This window comes from Lacerta agilis, chromosome 13, assembly GCF_009819535.1.
Source record: "Lacerta agilis isolate rLacAgi1 chromosome 13, rLacAgi1.pri, whole genome shotgun sequence".
Classification (NCBI taxonomy): domain Eukaryota; kingdom Metazoa; phylum Chordata; class Lepidosauria; order Squamata; family Lacertidae; genus Lacerta; species Lacerta agilis.
This window is the reverse complement of record NC_046324.1, coordinates 49,319,825-49,345,181: the sequence shown is the minus strand read 5'-3', so window position 1 is coordinate 49,345,181 and position 25,357 is coordinate 49,319,825. Positions and strand designations below refer to the sequence as shown.

The 25,357-nt window shown below is 45.3% G+C and overlaps 2 protein-coding genes across 3 annotated transcripts in view; both read left to right on the top strand.

Annotated features, from left to right (window-relative positions):
• Nucleotides 1–1,886, top strand: part of IQCE (IQ motif containing E) — a 34,951-nt gene extending 33,065 nt beyond the window's left edge. Inside the window, exons 20-21 of the mRNA XM_033166974.1 lie at nt 98–219; nt 1,445–1,886. Of these exons, the coding sequence (XP_033022865.1) occupies nt 98–219; nt 1,445–1,608 (286 nt within the window). The 3' untranslated portion in view covers nt 1,609–1,886. The remainder of the gene's footprint in view (nt 1–97; nt 220–1,444) is intronic.
• Nucleotides 1,887–17,943: 16,057 nt separating this feature from the next.
• TTYH3 (tweety family member 3) overlaps nt 17,944–25,357 on the top strand; it is an 80,037-nt gene continuing 72,623 nt past the window's right edge. The window contains exon 1 of one of the 2 annotated variants that reach the window (XM_033167272.1): nt 17,944–18,124. In XM_033167272.1, the coding sequence (XP_033023163.1) occupies nt 17,987–18,124 (138 nt within the window). In that variant the 5' untranslated portion in view covers nt 17,944–17,986. The remainder of the gene's footprint in view (nt 18,125–25,357) is intronic. The other variant, XM_033167273.1, reaches the window with a different exon arrangement.

The following is a 25,357-nucleotide window of genomic DNA, read 5'->3' as shown; positions in this document are numbered from 1 at the left end:
GGTCTCCTCCTTTATGACTGGATCTCTCTGACTCTGGGCCCAGTTTCTGCTGGAAGCTATTTTTACAACTCTTGCCAATTCTCCACATATTTTGCAGGCCTCTGATCCTTGGTCCTGGAGGTGAGAGAGCAAGCCCAGCAGCTTCTGACGGTGGAGAGAAGAAGCCAGCCTGGTCTCCATTCAAATATTCGCCTCTAGCGTTCACCTCAGCTGTTCACGGTAATCTCATTTACTTCCCCAGTCTGGGCTTATAGTCAATCAAAGGTTTTTACAGTGGGCTCCCTTGAACTTTGGTTCTAATTAATCTTGTCCAAAATGGGACTGCTGTGTGCAGTAGGCTCAGCAAGGTTCCCAGTACTTCCACTTTGTCGATCAGTTCCTCCCTGTTGGTGAGGTTCAGGTCCAGGATAGATGACCCCCTTGTTGCCACTTCCACCTTCTGGGAAATGAAATTGTCAGTGAGGCAATGGAGGAATTTGTTGGACCTCACATTCTTCGCAGAATTTAAGTTCCAACAGATATTGGGGTAGGTGAAGTCTCACATGACTATTATATCTCTCCTTTTTGAATGTTTGGCAATCTGTTCTAGGTAGGCATCATCCCAGTCTTCAGTCTCAACGGAGTTCAAAACAAACCTGAGGCTAAATAGGGGCTCAGTATTCAATCTTGCAGCAGAGTGACGGCTTCATTGATTTTCAGTTGTTATAACTTTTATTTGTCGACAGCCACTCCATCACATTGATTTTTATTTTTTGCACAGGAATTACTGTTTACTTCACAGGGTTGTTGTGAAGGTTAATAACTATCATTATTTAATTGTTTAACTGTTCCAGAAGAAACCAGCAGACCAAGATGTAATTCAAACATATAAAGAGGGCCATCACACTGGGGGGAAATAGATTGTCTATTGTGCTACTGCTATTTATTACTTGAATTGGAGTTGAATTGCTAATGTCAAAATGGATGACTTTTCTAATTAGTATTCATTGGTGGGTTCCTTCTGTTTCTGCTTAGAGTCTGCTTTTATCTTGTCCCAGAAGAACCTGTGGGTGCATGGGGGCAATCTTCCAAACCATGGCTTGGAGGGTCATGCAAGAGACCTCCTGTGCTTGCATGCTCTTTCCCTACTCCCTTCATGTGTTGTAGGTCATGGTTTGATCAAGTCATAGTTTACTGTATTCTGATGCAGTGGAAAGCAATATATTTCAAAATGAGGAGGTAGTGCAGTACCATAGGAGAGAAGGTGGAGCATGCACTCTCATTTACACGTAAATCCTGGTGATTGGTTTAATGCCTGCCTTTTGTGCATGGGATGTTGTGTCAGGATGGAAACAGAAAAAGGCAATCAAAATTATTCATAACCCATTCTAAAACCTTATTATTTTTAACAGAAAGACTTTGGCCATTTTTATTCACTCTCCTGTTTCGTTTGTTCTTCTTTCAGCCACATCCTCCCATGATCAGCTGCAGCCCTCTCCCTCGCCACCTGCAGATGAAGTTCAATCGGATGACTCAGATGACATCATCACGGTGTCTCCATCACCAGTGAAGAAAACGTCATCTCATGATTTCACCAGCCATTTGTCACATTCTCTGTTGCACTCCTAGCGTGACAACGAAGGACATTATAGTTTTGCTTGGTGAGGTGAAGTTGGCCAGGGTATGCTACTCGGCTTTGTTTTTCACAAAGGAGAAAGAGAGAGAAAGAGCTAAAGATGGTTAAGGCCACATTTGCGATGTGGTTCCTAAGGGGCAGGGGAGAGCATCTTTTGCAGATCCATTTCCCTATAATTCACAGGTCCTGGCAAATTCTGCCCCTGCTGGTCTGCATGGTAGGAATTCAAACCAGTTTTGGTACCCCAGGCCAAATTTTCCGGCTGTGGTTTCTAATTTATCCTTTATTTCCGCTTCCCACAGTTCATGTTTTGTACCCAACTTTTGGCCATGCTGATTGCAATTGGACACCCCAGTACGAGGTCCTTAAAAGGTGAGGGTGCCTTCATTGTAATAGATAGTGGTGCCCTTAAACAGTTCTGTGGGACCAGTGCATTGGCATGAAACACAGGAACCCTGTGAATTTCTGTGCTTTGTCTGGTTCTTGAACCAAAGGCAGTTGGAGCTGACTGGTTCAAAGACTCCAGAGCAAAAGGATATGTCCAGGAAGGGGGGATACAACTTGCTGAAACTGTAGAAGATGAAGGGGCTAGGAATCATGTCTGGCTTTAAGCTTTTTGCTAAGTAATATAAAATCAACAGGCTCCAGACTTCATTACTCCTTCACTGTAGATGAGCCTTTATCTCCAAACCTGTGGTATATTAACAACCATACTTAACTGACATAGATAATCTCTCTCTCTCTCTCTCTCCCTTTCAAATAAGTGTTCATTTTTCCCCAAACCAAGAATTGCCTTGCGCTTGCATTTCAGTCGGTAGCTTTGTGTGATCACCTTTGTATGAAAGAAGTTCCTAGGTTCCTCAGTCAGATGATTGGACTGTAAAACCCAGTAGAGGGTACCCTGACAGGCAGCAGCTCTCTTAAGATCTGATGCAGAGAAAGTCTCTGCCATTGCCTGCTCCTTGATTCCTTTTCAACTGGAGAGGCCTGAGTTTGAACCCGGGAGCTTCGGCCTGCCCAGCTCTGCCCCTGAGCTATAGTCCGTCTGAACGCTGCTGCTACTACAGATAAAGTTGGGAATCTAAATTACAGTTCCTGCTTGGAGGAGGATGCTTCAGTCTCCTGTCTTGTCATTGTTTGTGACTTGATGAATTATTCAGATTTATTCAGGAGCCATGGCAATCACTCATCTTCTTTGCTCTCCTTCTGGAGTGTAAGATGGAAGGGCTGCTCTTGCCCATTGATCATCCTGCTGATTGTACATGTGCCACTTATCAAACACCCACATTTGCAACGGAGGAGGAAGAAGCCCCTGCTCCAAACCTAACTCTGCCCTGTGCCGCCCAAAAAGCAAGTCCCAGATACTCTGATGCCCATCCCTATTATAAGCCACAAGTTTGCAGTAGTAAGGACACTTCCTAAGTGGCAGGCAAGCATGAATTGCTGCAAGATATTGGAAATGCCTTTCCAGTTCATACCAGAAGGATGAATTTTGCCATCAGCGTAGTGGCGTTAGCTTTGCTGCCTGTGCCCTTAAGAGACATTTCTTATTGCAAAGTACCATGAAATGCCTTGCTCTCCATACCTGTAGCACTCAGAGGCTCCCTGTTACCTCTTGCGGGGGTATGTTGGGGAGAGAAGCTGTGGGGAGCTATTTTCCAAACCTTGGAGCAAAACTTACATGTTCTACAAAAATCTGTTCATAGAAATCTTCCTGGGTTATACAATTTCATCCTGCAAATGTGGGGTTGCTCCTGCACAGCAGAAAGCTAGTGCAGCACCAGAAAGAAGTTCTGGTACAGCTCTCTGATGTGCAAGTTTTCAACACGTGGGAAATCTTGGGTTTTTGTTTGTTTTGAGGTGGCATCATTCAAAAAAGCACACATAGCCCTTCGTTTGCATTTTAAAGTGGCACAGCCCAAGAAGATCTCTGCCATGTGATTTTGCTGAATGTGTAAATACGGGATGAATAGATGCTCCCTGACAGATCTCCTATTTTGAAAGAGCACGAAACAGCAACACAACACCATAAGAAACACTTCTGGGACTTCCTGTCCTTACAGATGAAACACAGGAAAAAACGTGGCGCCCATTTCTGAAGTTCAGTAGGGATAGTGGAGCACAGATTTGCCCCGCAAGCCAAAGGCTGCCTCCTCTGCCGTACATCATTCCTTGGAACAAATCAACATGTTGTTTTTTTGGGGGGGGGGGGAATTCGGTGTGTGGGGTGGCAGCATATATGATCCACATGCATGACAACAAAAATCTGTCTTATTTTAGGCATCAGAGAAAGCTACCTACCCCCTGCCAGCAATGTTTGCAAATCAAAATGTATATCAGAATATTGCAGCGTTTTACATGGTTTGTGTCATGCACTGTAGTGTGTGGATCTGGCTGCCAAGCCATTAGCTGAGTGATTAAATTATTGCCGGATGGGGGAAAATGATGCCATAGGATATGTAACTGTTGTTGTTGTTGTTGTTGTTGTTGTTGTTCAGTCGTTTAGTCGTGTCCGAGTCTTCGTGACCCCATGGACCAGAGCACACAAGGCACTCCTGTCTTCCACTGCCTCCCGCAGTTTGGTCAGACTCATGTTGGTAGCTTCGAGAACACTGTCCAACCATCTCGTCCTCTGTCACCCCCTTCTCCTTGTGTCCTCAATCTTTCCCAACATCAGGGTCTTTTCCAGGGATGTAACTATTATATTGGCACAATGGATATCTGCAAACACTCAAGTGGATCTTGGGATGGTGAAGCCCCGTAAACCGACAGCACAATCCTATGCATGTGAAGCAGGCCCCACTGAGTCAAGTTGGGCTTGCTCCTATTGTATGTATTTAGGGTTGCATCCAGAGTTGGATTTGTTTTGAGCAAAACCAGTAACCATTTGTACAATACATTCATTGGAGTTTCTGTGTGAGAGAGTAAGTTAATGCACAGAATTGCCCTAATATTTTTTTTTAGTTCTTCAGATTGGAAGCAAAAATGCCTGCGTGCCCACACAGTGAAAGCAGGATGGAGCCTGCTGTGTATAAACCTGTCCCCAGCCCTTCCTCTTCCGTGGGGTGTTCCTGATAGTCTGTGCCAAAACTTGGGCTTATACTGCCACTTGCACGATCATGAAACTGAGCGCCATCTCCACCATAAAAAGAGCCCCTTAGGCCAGCACTCTGCTCCCTCCAGTGGCCAGTCCAATACCTTTGGGAAGCCCAACTAACAGGCAATAGCCCCTCTCAAGTGTTGCTTCCCAGCAACTAGCATTCTGCAGCGTGCAGCATCTTAAGAAGGAGATTCCAAACCACCGTTATGACTGACATTCCTGGAACATTGCCCTCTGGCTGCAGTCTTTCCCCTTTGGGGTTTTGCTGCATTTACCGGCCTCATTATTAGCCATCAAGATGGGAACGTCGCATCTTGGCTGGGGCTCCTGGACCTTTGTAAGATTTCCGTTGTTTTTCGAAGACAAAAGAGGAAAACTTTCTGGGCGCTCATGACAGCAACTTTAATGCATTGCAGGCCAGGAGGGGGAAAGGTAGACTTTCTGTAGTGGCAAGTGGTTACCGTTAATGCGTCCATGAAGCACAGAGCTCTGTTCTTTGGAAGATCTTGCTTGTTCTTCTTCCAGTGCATCTCTCTGCCCCCACCGCCAACGCCCCTCTACATAAAAGAGAGAAATTGGCTCCCTCACTTATGCTGAATGCTTGTTAAGTCGGGGACAGAAGTCTGTTCTCTATCTGATATTTGCTATCATTCATGCCAGGACTTGCAGCCAAAAAGGATGGCTACGGTACAGAGCAGATGATTTTTGCTTAATCCCATCAGTGGAAACGCTGTTTGTAGGGCTTCCAGAGGCAGCTGCTGGGAGCTGTCCAGAGCCCAGGCAATCGGGAGAGAGGTTTACACCATCAGGTAAATTAATTCCATCCGCTGCTCCAGTCACATTGTCAGGGGCGCAGAAGGTAGCTCTGGTGTGCAGGCTGGATATGCTTTCTGAACAGCTCTGTATATACGGCTAAGCACTGTCAATGACGTAAGTGGGGGGGGGGAATACTTGCATCTAGAGGCTGAATACATCTGATGTGCAGGGAGGGGAGGCTTGAAACCTGTAATTGAGGCTCAGAGGCACCTCCGCAGTCCATGGCAAAACCCCAGGCTTTCATACAAAACTCAAAGAGTGTGAACAAAGGCCAAGACAGGAGCAAAATGTTTCCCAGACTCCAATCCCTGGGGACCAGCTAGTGTGAGTAATTTGATGGAACCACATCCTCCTTCCCACAATAGCAAGCCGTAAGAGAGAGCTATGAACAAAGCGTGTGTGAGCGAGAGGTGTGGGGGAGAGGTTTGCATTTCCGCAGGACAGCTGAGTCGCTTTCAGATTGGTGCTTGTTAATCTGTTCAGGTTTATGAGAGAGTTGACATTATAAAGGTGTAGGTAGAATGGCCAGCCGGTAAACTGGCTTGCTGCTGGGTCAGAAAGTGGATTTTATTCCTGGGAGTGATGGTGGTGGGGTTTGGGGGGGAGGTTTGAAGGCCAGCTCAGAACATTACTGAGGCAGAGCAGCAAATGGTGCCACACACTTGGAGAACGGAAAGATGGCGTATTCCGAGTCAGACCATTGTCCCATCTAGCTCAGTCTTGTCTACACAGACTGGCAGCATCTCCAGGGTTTCAGACAGGAGTCTCTTCCTGTCTTATGTGTAGATGCTAGGGATTGAACCCGTGACCACTTGCATGCAAAGCCGGTGCCCTGAGCCATTGTAAAGAGTACTCCTGCCTTACAATTCTATGATTCTGTGACTTTCAAGGAACATTTTCTTTCAGATCAGTAGCTAGACCAACATAGTCTACACCACTATGCTGCCTGCCTCCCTTTCTCATAGGGCAAAGACATAAGACACCCAAAATCCCAAGACATCAGGCAGGGCCAGAGTAGAATATATGCGCAGTACAATCACGTCTTGCACAAGCTGCTTGTACCCAAAATCTTGGAACTGCCCTGCGGGTGGAGGCTGAGAGGGAGCATGCCCAGCACTCTCAGAGGCCATGTGCCAAGCAGGCTTTGCTCCCCAAGGCAAAGCAGAGAGCTTATAAACCCTTTTTTGCACCATGTAACCAAAGCAGTACCCAGCACAGAAAAAGCTTTTAAACTTTCTGCCTTGGTTGGGGCGCCCCCGCCCTGGAGGCTACAGATACTTGCATGAGCTCTTGCGGGAAGTTGAATGACCCTGTGAGATCTCCTGTACAGTCATAGGATGCTTCATTCAGTAGGGAGTAATGTGACACCCCCCCCCCCAAAAAAATGGTAGTGTAAATAGCCAAGGACTGGTTTGTACAGCTGAAAGTTTGCAAGCTTTGCGTTTGTTGTAAGAGTAGAATAGGGTGCCAAAAGCAGTGCTGAAGAGACATCTGGTGCATTGACCTCTCTCTGACTTCCTGTTGACTAATCCCCTGGCGCAGCTAAGGTCATAGCCTGACTTTCTGGCATTTGCCACAAACCGGGGAACAGCATGCAAATAAATTAATAATCACCCTCACTTTTTTTTTTGCTTGCTGAGATCTCAGTTCCACGTCGTGGATCTGCTGGATAGTTTGATGTAGCATGAACTATATTTCAAGGGTCTTAATTAAAAACAGACATCAACATCCAGGTGGCTGAAGGTTTCCATTATGTGAGGTTGCTGCTATGGAATCACTGCTCCCTGCCTCCGGTAACAAGAGTCACGTTCAATAAACACGAAAGAGAGTGTGCATTTTGTTTTTGTTTTTCTGGCCTTGTACAAAACCATAGGGACAAACCCATAGGAAATAATGATGTATCATTCCCAAATGTGGGCTGTTTGCAGTGGAATTGCAATCTGATAACTCTCATGGAGAAATCACAACACAGATAAACCCACTCCTCAAATGCTGCTCCGTGTGCCGGTGGGGGATGCACAGGGAATAAATATGCCTTTGGCACAACATGCAGGAAGAACCCATCAGCAGTAATATCACCATATGGCATCATGTTGCACGAGTCTTTTACAACCACTGTTGCAACAGGGCTTTTCCTCAAAGGTAGATGTCCATTTAAAAATCTTGACATCAAGGAAGGCAACAAGGTCATTATGCTTCTAAGGGAGAGACACAGACATTCCTCTGCAACAAAATGCATGTCTATGGTGGGCAAATGGAGCCAGCCATCTTGCAAATGTTGTTACCTTATCCATTGCTAGTGGAGGAGCATGTTGGTGTCTACAGGGTAACTGCTTGCACACTGCCCAAAAAGAGGAAATGCATCAACCTCCCCCCCCCCCCCGCCATGAGACAGATTTGCATTACAGTGGTACCTCGGGTTACATACGCTTCAAGTTAATAACTCTGCTAACCCAGAAATAACGCTTCAGGTTAAGAACTTTGCTTCAGGATAAGAACAGAAATCGTGCTCTGGCGGCACGGCGGCAGCGGGAGGTCCCATTAGCTAAAGTGGTGCTTCAGGTTAAGAACATTTTCAGGTTAAGAACGGACCTCCAGAACGAATTAAGTACGTAACCAGAGGTAAGGTAAAGGTAAAGGGACCCCTGACCATTAGGTCCAGTCGTGTCCGACTCTCGGGTTGCGGCGCTCATCTTGCATTACTGGCCGAGGGAGCCAGCGTACAGCTTCCAGGTCTTGTGGCCAGCATGACTAAGCCGCTTCTGGCGAACCAGAGCAGCGCACGGAAACGCCGTTTACCTTCCCGCCGGAGCGGTACGTATTTATCTACTTGCACTTTTGACGTGCTTTCGAACTGCTAGGTGGGCAGGAGGTACCACTGTACAAAAATGCATATGCTAATTTACAGCTGTAGAGGTAAATGAATTAAATAGAAATACAATGTGCATAGTAAGGGAGGCTGTGCCTTGGTACCTAGGTGACCTGGGAGCAAGCATCGCCTTCACCACCTGCAGGTCTCATCCAGCAGGGCTTTTCTTATCACAATGAGACAAACATTTAAAATGACACCAATGAGTTTTGTATTCCTTTCTCTTTCCTGTTGCAGCTTCTAATTGGACACACTTGAGTGTGTTCATTCCTATGTGCACCTACCCCCACATCCAAATTAGGCTTGCTTTTTAACATGCTCACAAGAGAGGCTGCCTCAAGGACCCCCCCCCTTCTGTAACTGTTGCTTCCCATTTTGGTTTTCAGACAAAACTGACAGGAGGTGTGGATGGAGAAGGGTGGTAACGTGGGAAGTGCCTTTACAATTATAGAGAATGGAACGCATCCTCGAGCCATAATTGGTAAGGGATTGCTCACCATCTGCTTTCATGTAAGCAAAATTTCCCAAATAGGATCAAGTTGATCCGAGAGATTAGAATCCCTTCCCCCTGCCATATCTGGGTGCCCGCTTCTTGCCACATGGTGTTGTTGTTGTTGTTGTTGTTCAGTCGTTCAGTCGTGTCCGACTCTTCGTGACCCCATGGACCAGAGTACGCCAGGCACGCCTATCCTTCACTGCCTCTCGCAGTTTGGCCAAACTCATGTTAGTAGCTTCAAGAACACTGTCCAACCATCTCATCCTCTGTCGTCCCCTTCTCCTTGTGCCCTCCATCTTTCCCAACATCAGGGTCTTTTCTAGGGAGTCTTCTCTTCTCATGAGGTGGCCAAAGTACTGGAGCCTCAACTTCAGGATCTGTCCTTCTAGTGAGTACTCAGGGCTGATTTCTTTGAGAATGGATAGGTTTGATCTTCTTGCAGTCCACGGGACTCTCAAGAGTCTCCTCCAGCACCATAATTCAAAAGCATCAATTCTACGGCGATCAGCCTTCTTTATGGTCCAGCTCTCACTTCCGTACATTACTACTGGGAAAACCATAGCTTTAACTATACGGACTTTTGTCGGCAAGGTGATGTCTTTGCTTTTTAAGATGCTGTCTAGGTTTGTCATTGCTTTTCTCCCAAGAAGCAGGCGTCTTCTGATTTCGTGACTGCTGTCACCATCTGCAGTGATCATGGAACCCAAGAAAGTGAAATCTCTCACTGCCTCCATTTCTTCCCCTTCTATTTGCCAGGAGGTGATGGGACCAGTGGCCATGATCTTAGTTTTTTTGATGTTGAGCTTCAGACCATATTTTGCGCTCTCTTCTTTCACCCTCATTAAAAGGTTCTTCAATTCTTCCTCACTTTCTGCCATCAAGGTAGTATCATCAGCATATCTGAGGTTGTTGATATTTTTTCCGGCAATCTTAATTCCGGTTGGGGATTCATCCAGTCCAGCCTTTCGCATGATGTATTCTGCATATAAGTTAAATAAGCAGGGAGACAATATACAGCCTTGTCGTACTCCTTTCCCAATTTTGAACCAATCAGTTGTTCCATATCCAGTTCTAACTGTAGCTTCTTGTCCCACATAGAGATTTCTCAGGAGGCAAATGAGGTGATCCGGCACTCCCATTTCTTTAAGAACTTGCCATAGTTTGCTGTGGTCGACACAGTCAAATGCTTTTGCATAATCAATGAAGCAGAAGTAGATGTTTTTCTGGAACTCTCTGGCTTTCTCCATAATCCAGCGCATGTTTGCAATTTGGTCTCTGGTTCCTCTGCCCCTTCGAAATCCAGCTTGCACTTCTGGGAGTTCTCGGTCCACATACTGCTTAAGCCTGCCTTGTAGAATTTTAAGCATAACCTTGCTAGCGTGTGAAATGAGTGCAATTGTGCGGTAGTTGGAGCATTCTTTGGCACTGCCCTTCTTTGGGATTGGGATGTAGACTGATCTTCTCCAATCCTCTGGCCACTGCTGAGTTTTCCAAACTTGCTGGCATATTGAGTGCAGCACCTTAACAGCATCCTCTTTTAAAATTTTAAATAGTTCAGCTGGAATATCATCACTTCCACTGGCCTTGTTGTTAGCAAGGCTTTCTAAGGCCCATTTAACAACACTCTCCAGGATGTCTGGCTCAAGGTCAGCAACCACATTTCCTGGGGTGTATGAGACCTCCATATCTTTCTGGTATAATTCCTCTGTGTATTCTTGCCACCTCTTCTTGATGTCTTCTGCATCTGTTAGGTCCTTTCCACTTTTGTCCTTAATTGTGGTAATCTTTGTACGAAATGTTCCTTTCATATCTCCAATTTTCTTGAATAAATCTCTGGTTTTTCCCATTCTGTTATTTTCCTCTATTTCTTTGCATTGCTCGTTTAGAAAGGCCCTCTTGTCTCTCCTTGCTATTCTTTGGAAATCTGCATTCAATTTCCTGTATCTTTCACGATCTCCTTCGCATTTTGCTTGTCTTCTCTCCCCCGCTATTTGTAAGGCCTCATTGGTCAGCCACTTTGCTTTCTTGCATTTCTTTTTCATTGGGATGGTTTTCGTTGCTGTCTCCTGTATAATGTTACGAGCCTCCATCCACAGTTCTTCAGGTACTCTATCCACCAAATCTAAATCCTTGAACCTGTTCTTCACTTCAACTGTGTATTCATAAGGAATTTGATTTAGATTGAATCTTACTGGCCCAGTGGTTTTTCCTACTTTCTTCAGTTTAAGCTGGAATTTTGCTATAAGAAGCTGATGATCTGAGCCACAGTCAGCTCCAGGTCTTGTTTTTGCTGAGTGTATAGAGCTTCTCCATCTTTGGCTGCAGAGAATATAATCAATCTGATTTCGATGTTGCCCATCTGGTGATGTCCATGTGTAGAGTCGTCTCTTGTGTTGTTGGAAAAGAGTGTTTGTGATGACCAGCTTGTTCTCTTGACAGAACTCTATTAGCCTTTGCCCTGCTTCATTTTGATCTCCAAGGCCAAACTTGCCAGTTGTTCCTTTTATCTCTTGACTTCCTACTTTAGCATTCCAATCCCCTATAATGAGAAGAACATCCTTCTTTGGTGTCATTTCTATAAGGTGTTGTAAGTCTTCATAGAATTGATCAATTTCGGTTTCTTCAGCACTGGTAGTTGGTGCATAAACCTGGATTACTGTGATGTTAAAAGGACTGCCTTGGATTCGTATCGAGATCATTCTATCATTTTTGAAGTTGCATCCCAGTACAGCTTTCGCCACTCTTTTGTTGACTATGAGGGCCACTCCATTTCTTTTACGGGATTCCTGCCCACAGTAGTAGATATGATAGTCATCCGAACTGAATTCGCCCATTCCTGTCCATTTTAGTTCACTGATGCCTAGGATGTCAATGTTTATTCTTGCCATCTCATTTTTTACCACATCCAGCTTACCAAGGTTCATAGTTCTTACATTCCAGGTTCCTATGCAATACTTTTCTTTACAGCATTGGACTTTCCTTTCGCTTCCAGGCATATCCGCAACTGAGCGTCCTTTCGGCTTTGGCCCAGCCGCTTCATCAGCTCTGGATCTACTTGTACTTGTCCTCCGCTCTTCCCCAGTAGCAAGTTGGACGCCTTCCGACCTGAGGGGCTCATCTTCCAGCGTTATATCTTTTATATGCCTGTTGTCTTTGTCCATGGAGTTTTCTTGGCAGGGATACTGGAGCGGCTTGCCAGTTCCTTCTCCAGGTGGATCACGTTTGGTCCAAACTCTCCGCTATGACCTGTCCATCTTGACCTGTCCATAGCTTGCCTGAGTAATTCAAGCCCCTTCGCCACGACAAGGCAGTGATCCATGAAGGGGGCCACATGGTGTAGAATAGGCCTTTGATGATGCAGTCTGACAAAATGCCCACCAGAAAGTGGGGATGCTGTTGAACAGCTCGCCACGGTGTTCCCAAACTCTTCCTTGACCTGTTGCTTCCAAGCCTATTAAGCACAGCCATCATTACCTCTTGACTTAGGGTGAGGAATGTTTGGGTTCTGGGTATGCAAACCATTATGAGGACCTCTCCTACTCCCACCCCCAACTAATAAAGCAGTTGAGCAGGAAGATGGTCATTGGAAGGTGATGATGGAGAAGTCTTGGTGGTGGTGGTGGTTGCTGCTTTCTCCTACAGGAAGGGCCATTGCCCTAGCCTGTCATATTGTCTTAAGTGCGTGATCTGGCAGTTTTCTCCATTGTGGCTGAAAAATGTGCTATGGCATTGCACAGTGAGTTTTCCCCCCTGGGGTTTTATGTCAAGCTCAAGCAGCACACAAAAGGCCATGTCATCCCACATGTGCACTCTGGCAATCTCCATGGAAGGGAAGGTAGGCTTCTTTGTACCTTATCAGGTATACATTATACCTTATCATTGCACCATCTAATGGATGATCAGCAACTTTCCAGTGTTTTAAGCATAGGCCCTCCCCCAGCCCTTCCTTGAAGAAGAGGAAGAAGAGTTTGGATTTGATATCCCGCTTTATCACTACCCGAAGGAGTCTCAAAGCGGCTCACATTCTCCTTTCCCTTCCTCCCCCACAACAAACACCCTGTGAGGTGAGTGGGGCTGAGAGACTTCAAAGAAGTGTGACTAGCCCAAGGTCACCCAGCAGCTGCATGTGGAGGAGTGGAGACACAAACCCAGTTCCCCAGATTACGAGTCTACCACTCTTAACCACTACACCACACTGGCTCTCTCCCAGGATTGAGCCTGGGATCTTTGGACTCCTCAGAAGGTCTTTGGGGTGGGCTCTTGAATCTGCAGCTGGCTTGACATCTGATGTAATGTAATGTAATGTCACAGTGTTCTGTCACTCTCTGTGTTGATAGACTTTGTAGGTTGTATTCCCAGTTTTGAGATTGTTTTAATATTTTGCAAGCTGCCTTTAAAGTGCAGAGTGGTAAAAATTTTAATAATTGTTTTGCCACTGGGAGTAATATAATGCCACTTTTTCATGGCCCTGTCTGTTCTTGTGTATTATGGGCAATCATTCTTAAATTATACCTAGGCATTTCATTGATTCTTCACAGCAGGGTAACAATCAGAGTTAAAACAACTTTCTGATCAGTGGCAGGTGAGTCTGAATTAATTCCTTTACCAGGAAGTGCAGATCCTTTATCTAAGCATCTGGACCTGTCTGTAGAAATTTGCTGTGGGGACACTGGAATTACTCTTTGTAAGAATGTAATGCTGTATACTTCCACCTGTGTGCTACTTGTATATTTGCAAGTAAACCCAAATACTACCAACCCCCCCCCCCCAATGTACAGTGATCTCTCCTTCTAAAGCTAGGGTGGGTGGCAACTGTGGCCTTCCAGATGTTGTTGGACTAAAATCTCAATATACCTTTAGTAGTTCTTTCTGACATTTAATTGCCTGCAAGGGACTGTTAAGAAATAAAGAGCTGTGCAAAGGTACCAACTTTTGATAGTTTAAAAGATGGTTCAAATGTTTTAAAGTTCCACATTGGTAGACAGAGACTGCTGTGACTTGGCTGGTTCTGTTGCTGAATCTGGTTTAGTTAGATTAGAAGTTTTCCAATTTTAGTATGTAGAACAGTTGAATGTGGTCCATGTAAAATTGACTAATCTCATTGTATGGGTTTCGTTACTATTTTTTCCCCCCTCAGGCAACAGTGTCCTAACTGTAGCAAAGTATGTCACCACCACAACACATTAATACAGTACAGGGTTATTAAGCAGCTGAAGACAAAGAGATGTGGTCCGTAAGTCAAGCAGAAAAGCATGTGAACTGTGAGATGGGATCCACACTTTGGAAAAGTTTAAAGAATTCTCATGTTATACAGCCAGATTTAATTTTCATCTGGCACATTCTTCCCTAATGCAAAACATTTCCACAAAGAATCTCCCCACCTCCCCTGCCCACACTAATCTTTGCAAGAGGCCCAGCAGTAAATTTGGGATTTTTTAAAACAATGACTACTTGTTATCATGTTCTGTTTCTTTATGCCATCTTGAAGCTAATCAGAGCTAACTTATTTCTAGTCCTAAGAGGATATATTTCCCTTACATTCTGAAACAAAGGTTAATTTCACACAGCTGGGAATGGCTCTGGATTTTTCCAGCAATGGGCTGGCCTAGAGCCAATTTTATGTTGCATATGTGCTCCATGAGTCCATGATAAGCATGTGAGCAGGGCTTAATTTCAGCCAGGGTGCCTATAGGCTGGTTCCAAAGCCCAGAGTTTGTTCTCTGTGCCAGGACTTTGTGTGTGTGTGTGTGTAGAGAGAGAGAGAGAGAGAGAGAGGAGAGTGTGTGCCTAAGTCTGTGTAGAGAATGGTACGTAATGCAGAATTGGGTCCCACATTGATAGGAGAAAAATTCCAGGTCAAAGGACATGGGTTTTAGGTGAGATTCAGACTTAGCACCTTGGCATGATAGGATCCTAGCTGGTTCAGACTAATCACTAGGAGAGATTAAGTTATTATTATTATTATTATTATTATTATTATTATTATTAATTACCTGTGCTGAAACAATAATGGCTGCCCTTGCAGGAAAACCACTGCAGCTAATCTGAAATTCTGCTGGTTTCATGCTACCAAAAGGGACAGCTGTGCCTGAAAATGTTGTCCAATTCTGCCCCAAATTTTCCAAAATAAAAAGTTATAGGAGTTTCATTTCTCTCTCTCTCTTAAAGAAAACATTAAAGGTGATATCTCCCCTCCCAACCCTAACCCTGAGCCTATTTGCCTGTAAATTGGCAAACCTTATGCACTCTGAGTGGGACTTGGGTGGCGCTGTGGTCTAAATCACAGAGCCTAGGCCTAGGGCTTGCCGATCAGAAAGTTGGCGGTTCGAATCCCTGCGACAGGGTGAGCTCCCGTTGCTCGGTCCCAGCTCCTGTCAACCTAGCAGTTCAAAACCACACCAAAGTGCAAGTAGATAAATAGGTACCGCTCCGGCAGGAAGGTAAACACCGTTTCCGTGCACTGCTCTGGTTCGCCAGAAGCGGCTTAGTCATGCTGACCACATGACCCGGAAGCTGTATGCCAGCTCCTTCGGCCAGTAAAGCGAGATGAGCGTTGCAATCCAAGAGTCGTCTGCAACTGGACCTAACGGTCAGGGGTCCCTTTACCTTTTACCTATGCACTCTGAAGAGGATAATTGTCCCGCAAATTCCAACCACTTCTATCAAAAGAAAAGTTATAGCTGTTTTTAAATTTCCCTGCAGTAGGGCTGGGGTGGAACAGAGCAGACTTGGACAGTCCCTGAGCCAAATTAGGCAGCCCATGAAGCACCTCAGATCAAGGTGACCTGTTTTCTGAAGCACTGAATCTTACGGTCAGTAAACCAAATCTTGTAGTGTTTACAAACTTCTCTTGGTAGGGAGTTCCACTGAGAAGACTCTTGTTCAAGTTCCCACAAGTCAGATGTAGCAGGACAGAGAAAAGCTCCGCTGTAGATCTTAGTGCCCAGCATCAGGCAAATAGCTTTTTACAAAAATAATCTAGGCCCTTTAAAATTGTTTGTATGAGCAATTTAATTTCTACAATTCACTTAAGTTTTAGGATTTTGTTTTAGCTCTGTGGGGTGTTCTGTGGTTCTCATTATATGAATGTGGCCGAACCTACATTAACCTTGGCTCTGAAGTGGTTTGTTTTGTTTTCTATATGGTTTTCTCTGCTGTTGCTTATATTGATTGATGGTTTCGGATTTTAATTTGTCCCCAAGAGAACTCTGGTTATGGAGCCATTAATAAAGAAATAATAATAGACATTGGCTTTCAAAATATTGCCAGGTGAGGCGAGGGGGCAAGGTAGAATTTGAGACTTTGGGATGGGACTAAGTAGGCTTTTATGGGGTGGGACAGAGCCTGGAAAACTAGAGCATGATAAGTAGGGGGGAGGGAAATGCTGGGAAGTTTTAGACCCTCATCTTGGTTACTTGTAAAGATTGGAATATTGTTACCTAAAGAACTGCTTATATGAACCTAGAATCATAGAATCATAGAGTTGGAAGAGACCCCAAGGGCCATCCAGTCCAACCCCCTGCCAAGCAGGAAACACCATCAAAACATTCCTGACAGATGGCTGTCAAGCCTCCGCTTAAAGACCTCCAAAGAAGGAGGTTTAAAATATTATTCAAAAACGCTTTTCTGAATACCTCCAGTGTCTTCAAAAGTAGGGTTTTGGTGTCCACACGGGGCTGGCCCAAGACATTTTGGCACCTGAGGCAAACTACAAATGCCAGGGAAGAAGGGGTGAGTGGACATTTACATCAGGAATAGGGCACAAGACCAGATCAGCCTTACTTGATGGTTGGGAATCAAAGGCTGTCGTGGTGGGTGCAGAGTCCAAAGACGCCTTCTGGGAGGCTAAGGACCCCCATACACACTGCCCAGGTTTGCGTCCCTGAGAGGTCACTTTGGCACTGCAAACGCAAAGGTTTCACTTCACCCCGGAGGTGCACCCCATTGTCTCTCGAGGCGAATGGATGTGGACGGCGACGTCTGTGTGAAGAGGCAACTTTTCGGGTGCATGACTCTGTGTGCACACGTCTCTGTGTGAAGGGGGACCTTTGTACGTCTATGCCCGTTGGTGTGTACGTGTGGGGAGAGCTTGTGTGTAAGGGGGCCTTTCGTGCCAGTGTGTTTTTGTTGATATGCCCGTTTGTGTATGTGGGGGTGGGGGGCTTTTGTGTATATGCCCGTGTGTGTGTGTGTAGAGAGAGTGTTTTTAGTGCATATCCCCCTCTCACTGTACGTGTGTAGGGAGACCTTTTGTGTACATGCCTGTTTGTGTGTGTGTAAGAGCCTTTGGTGTATATCCCCCTCATGCTTGTGTGTCACTGTGTGTGTAGGGGATACCGTTTGTGTATATGCCTCTGTGTGTGTGTGTAGAGAGAGAGAGAGAGAGTGCTTTTAGTGCCTATACCCCTCTTACCATATGTGTGTGTGTGTAGTGGGGACCTTTTTGTGCCCATGCCAGTGTGCGTGTCTGTGGGTGGCCATGATGCCCCTCCGTTCCCTAGGTTAGCAGCAGCAGCAGGGATGGCGGCCTGGCAGCGCCGAGGTCCTACTCCCTGAGGCGCCATTTCTGCCCCCTCCCCCAGCCCACGAACACGCGCGCGCGCGGCCGCCGGGGCGAGCGAGGGAGATCGGCAGGCAGGGAGTGAGGGAGGGAGGGGGAGCGGGCGGCCGACTCGGGCGGCGCCGAAAGGGGGGTCCGTGTGGGCGGCGCCATCCGGGGAAGGAAGAGGCGGCGGCGGCGGAGGCGGCGAGGGGCGAGAGGCGAACAAAGAGCGCCGGCAGCCGCGCCGAGCGGAGGGAGCGTGTGGGCCGGCAGGGGCAGGGGCCATGTCGGGCACGGAGCCTCCGAAGCCGCCGCCGGGTCCGCGGGGCCTCCTGGGCCGCCTGAACCAGCGGAGCTGAGGCGGCGCTGCTGCTGCTCGCATTGCCCCCTCATGGCCGCGGGAAGGGGCAGCTCCGGGTGAAGGAAGGAAGGAAGGAAGGAAGGAAGGTGGCGGCGGCGGCGGCGCGGCGTCCCTGAGGGGGAGAAGGAGGCGGCGGCGGCGGCGGCGACCGAGGGAGGCAGAGGCGCCTTCTCTCCTCAGGCCGGGCATGGCGGCGGCGGCGGCGGCCGGCGTGAGCTACTCTCCTCCGTGGTGGGTGAGCCTCCTGCACCGCCTGCCCCACTTCAGCCTCCGCTGGGAGGCCGTCGGCGACGACTTCCGACCCGAGGACGCCGAGTACCAGCAGGTGAGAAGGAAGGAAGGAGGGAAGGAAGGAAAGGGCGGCTCACGACTCGGCTCCCCCCCCCCCCGCAGTGTGTGTCTCCCCCCACAACACGCACCCGTGAAATACACCTACACGGAACCCATTAGTAGATTCCTCGGCCGCTTCCCCTCGCCCGAGCCAACCCAAAGAGACCTGCAGCCAACAGACCAGATTTATATATTGCCGGCCCCTTCCTCTCTCTCTCTCCCTACCCCCCCCCCCTCCACAGCTTCATCTGTTTATATTTAATTCATTTACATCAGTTTACCCGTCCACTCTCCCGCTCTCCGTGCTTGCTTGGTTCATATTTATTTAGTTATTCAATTATATTTATTTATATTATCAGTCCACACTCCCAGTCGCCCGGCTTTGTTTGTTCAGACTTGTTTATATTTATTTATTTACATTGCCCATCCACTCAATCTCCCCCTTTGCTTGCTAGCTTGCTTTATTTATTTAAATTATCCAGCCACACACTCTCTCTCTTCCCCTCCATGCAGGCATGGATGCTTTATTTATTTATTTATTTATTTATTTATTTATTTATGTTTGTTTGTTTGTATTATCAAGTGCACTCTCACCTTTCCACTTTGTTTATATTTATACATTTATATTCATTATCAGACTTCTCTCTCTCCCTCCCCCTCCTTAGCACCCTCTTCTCTCCCTTTGATTTTATATGTTCGTTTATTTATGATCGCTGTTCTTAATAGTGATTTTTCAGTACACAATGGCTTTGTACAACAGTGTGGTTTTCTTCATACAGGGAAAGGACTGGCAGGCTCTGTTTTTATTTACCGGTATCATCTTCTAACAGTCCCTTGCTTTGATTTGATTTCCAGTGCTTAAAAAGATCCTAAGCCACCCTTCATCCAAAGGGATTCCAGGACTGCGTGTAATAATAAAAAATACGATGCAGTAATAAGAGCACCATATAATGAAATAGGATAACGTTTCCCCATGTGAGTGGCAGCTGAAGTGTGGGGCAGAGACCATCCACATCCCTTCATTTCAACCTCCAACCTCACCACTTCCCTCATTCTATCCCATCTGGTCCCCCTTCCCCGGAAATCTCCCCCCCCCACTCCCCTCTGTTTTTATTTATCCTCATTTAACCCTGTACATTCTCTCTGTCTCCTCTTACCCAAACCCCATATATGCAGGCAGGGAACCTCAATTCAGACAGGGGAGTATCATATTACCCCCATTTTATATTCATCCACCTCTCATCCACACATCATATTTTATCATATTTCCCCATATTGCACATATTTTCCCGCATGTACAATCTCCCCCATACTGGTCTCATCTCTGTTCACATTTCTCTCTCCCTCCCTCCCCCCCCCCTCTCTCTCTCACACACAGAGCCAACGTTTTCTCCACATGTACCCCTAATTACTGTTAGAATTTTGAGGGGAGGCGCAATAGTGAAACTGACAAGTCCTTTCCATTCCTCCTAAAAAATAATAACTGAGGAGGTTGTCAGAAAAGGAAAGAGCCTCTATAATCTGAGGATAGGCTTTTATACATGTAGTTTCAAAGGAATTTTGCCATAACCTTTTAAATAATTTTTCCAAACCTCATCTCTCCCCCCACCCCCCACCACTCTCTACACTCACTTTCCTATAGTGGTTTAGGCTGAGGAGACATTTTCCTGGTAATATAATTTTCTGCATTTATGTGCACCTTCGCCTTTCACCGTCCTTCATTTATCTCCCATCATTTCAGTTTCCTACCCGCCCCCCCTTCCCCGGGTCTGGTAAGTATAATATATTCAGCAAAATCAAGGAATAAACCCATTCCCTCTCTAGACTGTACCGTACCACTTGAAGGTCCAAGTGGGGGTTTACACATTCAGATGGTTCCCACAAACAAATTTCACCCTGAATATTGGGGGGGGGGGGCAGAGAAGAAAGGTAAATTTAACTTTTCTCCATGGCAAGTTCGTTTTCTATATGCAGGGAGTTTTGTTTGTTGAGAGCAAATTCCGGCAGGCAGTTTCCTGATTGCCTTACTGTCGAACATACAAATGTGGGCTTCAGAACAGCCTTCCCCAACTTGGTGCTCTGCAGATGTTTCTGGGCTACTGCTTCCATCATTGTAACCATTGGCTGGGCTGGTGAGAGTTGGAATCCAGGTTGGAGAAGGCTATTTCAAGCCTTAGGATAGTTTGGAACAGTTACTGTATTTATCCTCCACATCTTTCTCCTACAATTTGCCAGTTCTTCCTTTAGCAGTTCTGGTTGAGGGCAGTTCTGCTTTGGCTCCTTCTTATTTACTGTCATCATATATTCTCCTTTGTTTCACCCCACTCAGTCACTGCTACCCAAAACAATTGGGGGAAATAGACCCAAAGTCTGTTACACACCAAAGTATTTGGGGCTATGAAAAGAGCTGTTCCCCTTTTCCCCCACAAATATTTCTTGTGAGGTTACTGCTGAGAAAGGAGTGCCTCTTCCCAGTTGCTTTGCCTCCATACAAGAAGTTGAGTAAGAGTGACTGTAGCATAGAGACATCCTGTCTGAACCTGCTTCCTTGGGGATGAAAGTAGGGGTGTTACCCATCCATTTTGCCTCCCATCTTTTCAAATCTAGATATGCAGAGGTAGCAGAGGTGGAATTCAGGCTTGGAGGTTGAAAGCAAGTCTCTGTTGTACTGGGATCTTCTTTACCCATTTTGTGCATGTAGAACTTTGATCAGTGTCATTACGTCATTTAGTTCATGTCATTACATCCTAGGAATTTGGGAAGGACTCTGGTGGTAGTGGGAAAGTCTTCCATATTTTGTTTTACCCTTTGGTTTCATCATGTATATTTGCTTCTAACCCAAGTATTGGTGTTAGTTTTTAACAAGACTTATGTTCTGGGTATGTATCTGGGAAAACAAAAGGAATTTTACATTGAATTGGGCAAAGGGTCATCTAGCCCACTCTTTCGTCTTGTAGTTACTTGGAAGCCTATTGTCACTTAGTAACAGCTTGCTGTATACTGCTTTTATTAAAATGGATGACTTACTATATTATAGCTCTATGTTGAAATTGCAAGGATTTATTAATGGAATACTCAATTCCCCCACCCGCACAAACAATTGGACCTGAAATTTTTGCTCTTGGTTTGACTAGCCTTCTAACTGAAATGCCTTTTAACTTTTGTACCCTTCTTCCTGGCTGTCATTTTTTGAGTGGAGCTAACATGATTGCTGCCTTGTATAGCCATGATCTTTAGCTTGGAAAACATCATTTTGCACCTCTTAGTGCACTTGATTACCTAAGGCTCAGCAAAAACCAAGCATAGAAATGGTTGTGTATCTATGCCTCCCTCTTGAACCTTGTTTTATGCATAAAGGCATTAAAGCAATCTGTTGACAAAATTTAAAATGAAGTGCAAAATAATTCAGAACCTTGCTTCCAGCCCAACCTTTTTTCTGTGTGTATTGTGTGACTTTCATTTATTCCAATGATTTGCTTTGTGGAGGAATATAGGCACATGAAGGGGAATTCTCCTTATTCTGTAGTGATACCAGTTGTGTGGCCTAAATATTATAGCCTGTCGTTGATACAAAAAGTGGCACCTTCTTGGGGGAATGAATTAGATAGATAGCCCAATTGATATTTACATTGATAGGAAACAAGCTTCTCTAGGCTGTTTTCCATGGTTCATGTTTTCTGTTGCAATAAATGTATTGCAAGATCCTTAAGTGCATGAGCCTTTGAAGGACCTGGATATAAAGAATCGGTTAGGTTATGAAGATTAAAGATGTGTAATCTATTGAACAAGTGTGAATGCAATTTCAATAACTGGTGCATGAAAAAAATACCTATACCGTATCTGTGATTGCAGTTGAAAACTCAAGACTTTTGTCCATTCTTGGTATGTTGTACCTTTGTAGAAGTGACTTTCAACAGTACAGTATCAGAGCAGGGGGGAGTGAGAGGATAAATTGAGGGACGACTACCTTACAGGAGAGAAGAATGTGGTTGCAATGGAGCGATTGTGTATTTGTGTAATGATAAACCCTTGCAACTTTTCTGTGCTGAACACTTCTAACTAGGTTCTGCTGCAGAGAAATTTTTCAATTAAGTTGGCCTGCTGAGAAATTGGGGGTCAGTTTTTCAGATGCTCTTTTGTGCACTTAAGTGAGATAAGCATTTGCATCTCCTGTAAATTTTCTGTTGAACTTCCTGCTGGATGCAGTTGTATGCATTTTGCTGTTTCAGATCTAGCACTGTTTTTTCCTGTTTCTGTCCTGTCATGCATTGTGGGCAACACAATAGAAGACCACCTTAAAGATCAGTCAGTTGACATTACAAGCACACCAAGCAAGTATCTCTAAACAGGAAAGTTAATAATACCTGCTTTCTCCTCAATTAACTCCTGATTGTGACTGAATGCTTGAAAGTTTAAAGTGTGTTAAGGGTTTATTAAGTTGCAAACTCTGGACAAAAGGCTGCCCTCTTATTTTATTTATTTTACTTAGTTTTTAATTTAATTACTATAGCATTTAATATATTTAAAAATATATCTAAGCAGTGTACCAAAAACATAAGCAACAACAGACAGCTTACTGTAAATAATATTACAAAAATACAGTTACATATACAAATGTTACAAAGTTACCAATATATCAAGATCCATTCATTTTTCTTCTGACACACCCTCCCTCTCAGTCTCCAGGTTCTCACCCAGTGTCCAGATTCTCACCCACAAAAGTATCAGAATGAGAAGAGATCCTGGAAACAGCAGTCATCTCTCTAGTCATCTCACTCTAAACTTGCTTTTTATGGGCAGGCCCATAGTGGATGGTCCTTCCTCAGGCTGCCCACAGCTGTCTCCACACCCAGTTACAGGTGTATCAGGTTTGTTGAGTTTCCCAGGGGGTCGAGAGGATGTGGGAAGGGCCCCCCTCCACTCATTCATCTCTTGAGGAAATATGGTTCATGCAGTCCCTTGAAGTGGCAGGAAACATTCTATATGGTGGTAGTGTTTTTAAATCGTAACTATGGGCTAGAAGTGGGCTTGAGGTTTCGGTTATACCTTTTATTGGTAAGTGAGCCAATTTTATCTCCTGAGAACTATAGTGTAGACATGAATTTTGCAAGCAGCTTTTTAGGTAAAGCTTGGTTTGTTTTTTGCAACTCCAAGGCATAAATGTTCACTTTTGTAAAATATATCATTTTAACATATTTTGCCTCATTGTTAGGGAAACAGCCTGCATAGCATATAGTTACTGAATGAGTTTGGATGTCATTCCCACCATATGTGGGGTTTAATGTTGTACTCATTTTGCTGCTTTGAAGTAAGCACCCTTCCTCTATTTTAAGGAAGTCCTGGGGCTGTTCTGTGTGTGCGCACGTGCACACTGAGCTTTTAACTGGTGATAAACCCTCATGGAATGGAATGACTGCACTGCGTTTAGTTCTGTTTCTCCTCTCTGCAGAGAGACTACATAGCAGCCTTTAATTTGCCTGGAGAAAGAGGAGATGGTTGTGTACTGAGCATCTAGCTCTGCTGCATTCTGCCACGGAGACCTGATGTGATCTTTATTGTAAAAATGAAGTTGCAAACTAACTGGTGACTCTTGGTTGACCTTTTCTATTGTGAAAGCCTAGTCCCCTTAGTCTGTTTGATCCAAGCTATGTGAAAGCTTTACATTTGCACATCAGCACTGCCTTTGATTCTTTTCCTTGTCACAAAACGCAGCACCATCCCACTTGGCTTCCCCAGGACTGTCCCTTCACTCTTTTTCACCTCAGTGTGAATGTGTCAAAATGTCAGTGTTTCAGGCACAACATTCACATGGTGTGTTGTTGCAAGACCATATAGTGTAAGGATGTAAAATATCTCCTGTTTTCATTGATATAAGGTGATGCTGCTGATTCAAAGGTAGCAGCCTCTGAAACTATCTTCATATCCCTGCCAGTACAAATGAGTAGGGTTCTTGTACCTTATGTTTTCTTGTTTATATGTACCTACACATGAAGGTATCTCCCTTTAATTTGGCAACACACAGCTTTGTTTTCCTTTCTTACCGCTTCTCCGGCTTCCATAGTCACTTCATTTTTTCCATCCATCATCGCTAGAGGGTTAGTGTGTGGGAAGGTGAAACTCGTAGAGCTATTCTTAATCCTTCCCCTTTTTTCCAAGAGAGGCTCCAAGCTTCACCTGACAGATGATGTTGCTGAACTTTGAAGTACGTTTGGGGCCAGCTTGGCTGCAGGAGTTGCCGGAAGGAGGCGTACAAGGCACCATCCAGCAGTCTTACAGAGTCCAGATTTGTGTAGGGTTTACTCCTTAGCTTTTTCTTCTCCCAATATATCCTGCAAGGCAGCGAAGGGGAGTATTTGAAATTAGCCAGGCACCAGGTGCATTCTGCACCTGGCTTTTGACCACTTGGAACCAAGTGAAGATTACTAGGTGCCAGGATGGCACCTGACATCTCCACCATCTGGGGAGCATTGGATCTGGACTGGTTTCACACACTAATACCCCATCTTGTAGAATTCTATCAGTTATATTTTATCTGCACAATCGGAATGAATTTCTGGAACCAAATTGCTTTTTCTGTGCAGCCTGAGCAGCAGCAGTCACCATTAAGAAAAAGAGGTTGGAATAGGCCAATATATATGTGGACCATCCCTGGATCAAGTGACTTTTCTTCTTTAAGTACCGGTACTCTAAGCTCTTAACCTAGCTCAAGGTTGTCATCTAAACTAGCCAGATGTTTAATTGAGAATCAACCACAGTCAGTTTATCATTTGAAAAATAAGACTTCATGGTCATCTTGCCCCCAAATGGCAACTAGACATACTATTTTGGTGACTGCAACCTTGGTTTAAGGAGCCATTTGGCACCTAGTTTATATATCTGAGTTACTCACCAAGGATTTGAGACCCATTGGCTACCCTCACCTGGTTTAGCTGGCCAGTCAAAGCCGTTCCTGTGGTGTGGCTGCTGTTGCGTGCTGACAGCCTCTAGGAGCCACATGTGGGATCTAAGTGCAGGGTGGGGACCAAAGGTGGACAAACTACCTCAGAAAGTGCATCACCTGTCCCCCACCAGAGGTACTACCCCTCCCCTAACTTCCCATACACCCCTAATTTCCAGTACCCCTAGCTAAAAAGAATCTGTTGCAGAAGGACTGGGGAAGATTGTACCTAAAACTTTGGAGAGCAGTTGTCAGATTTGAGTACTGTATATTCTGGCGTTTAAGACTACT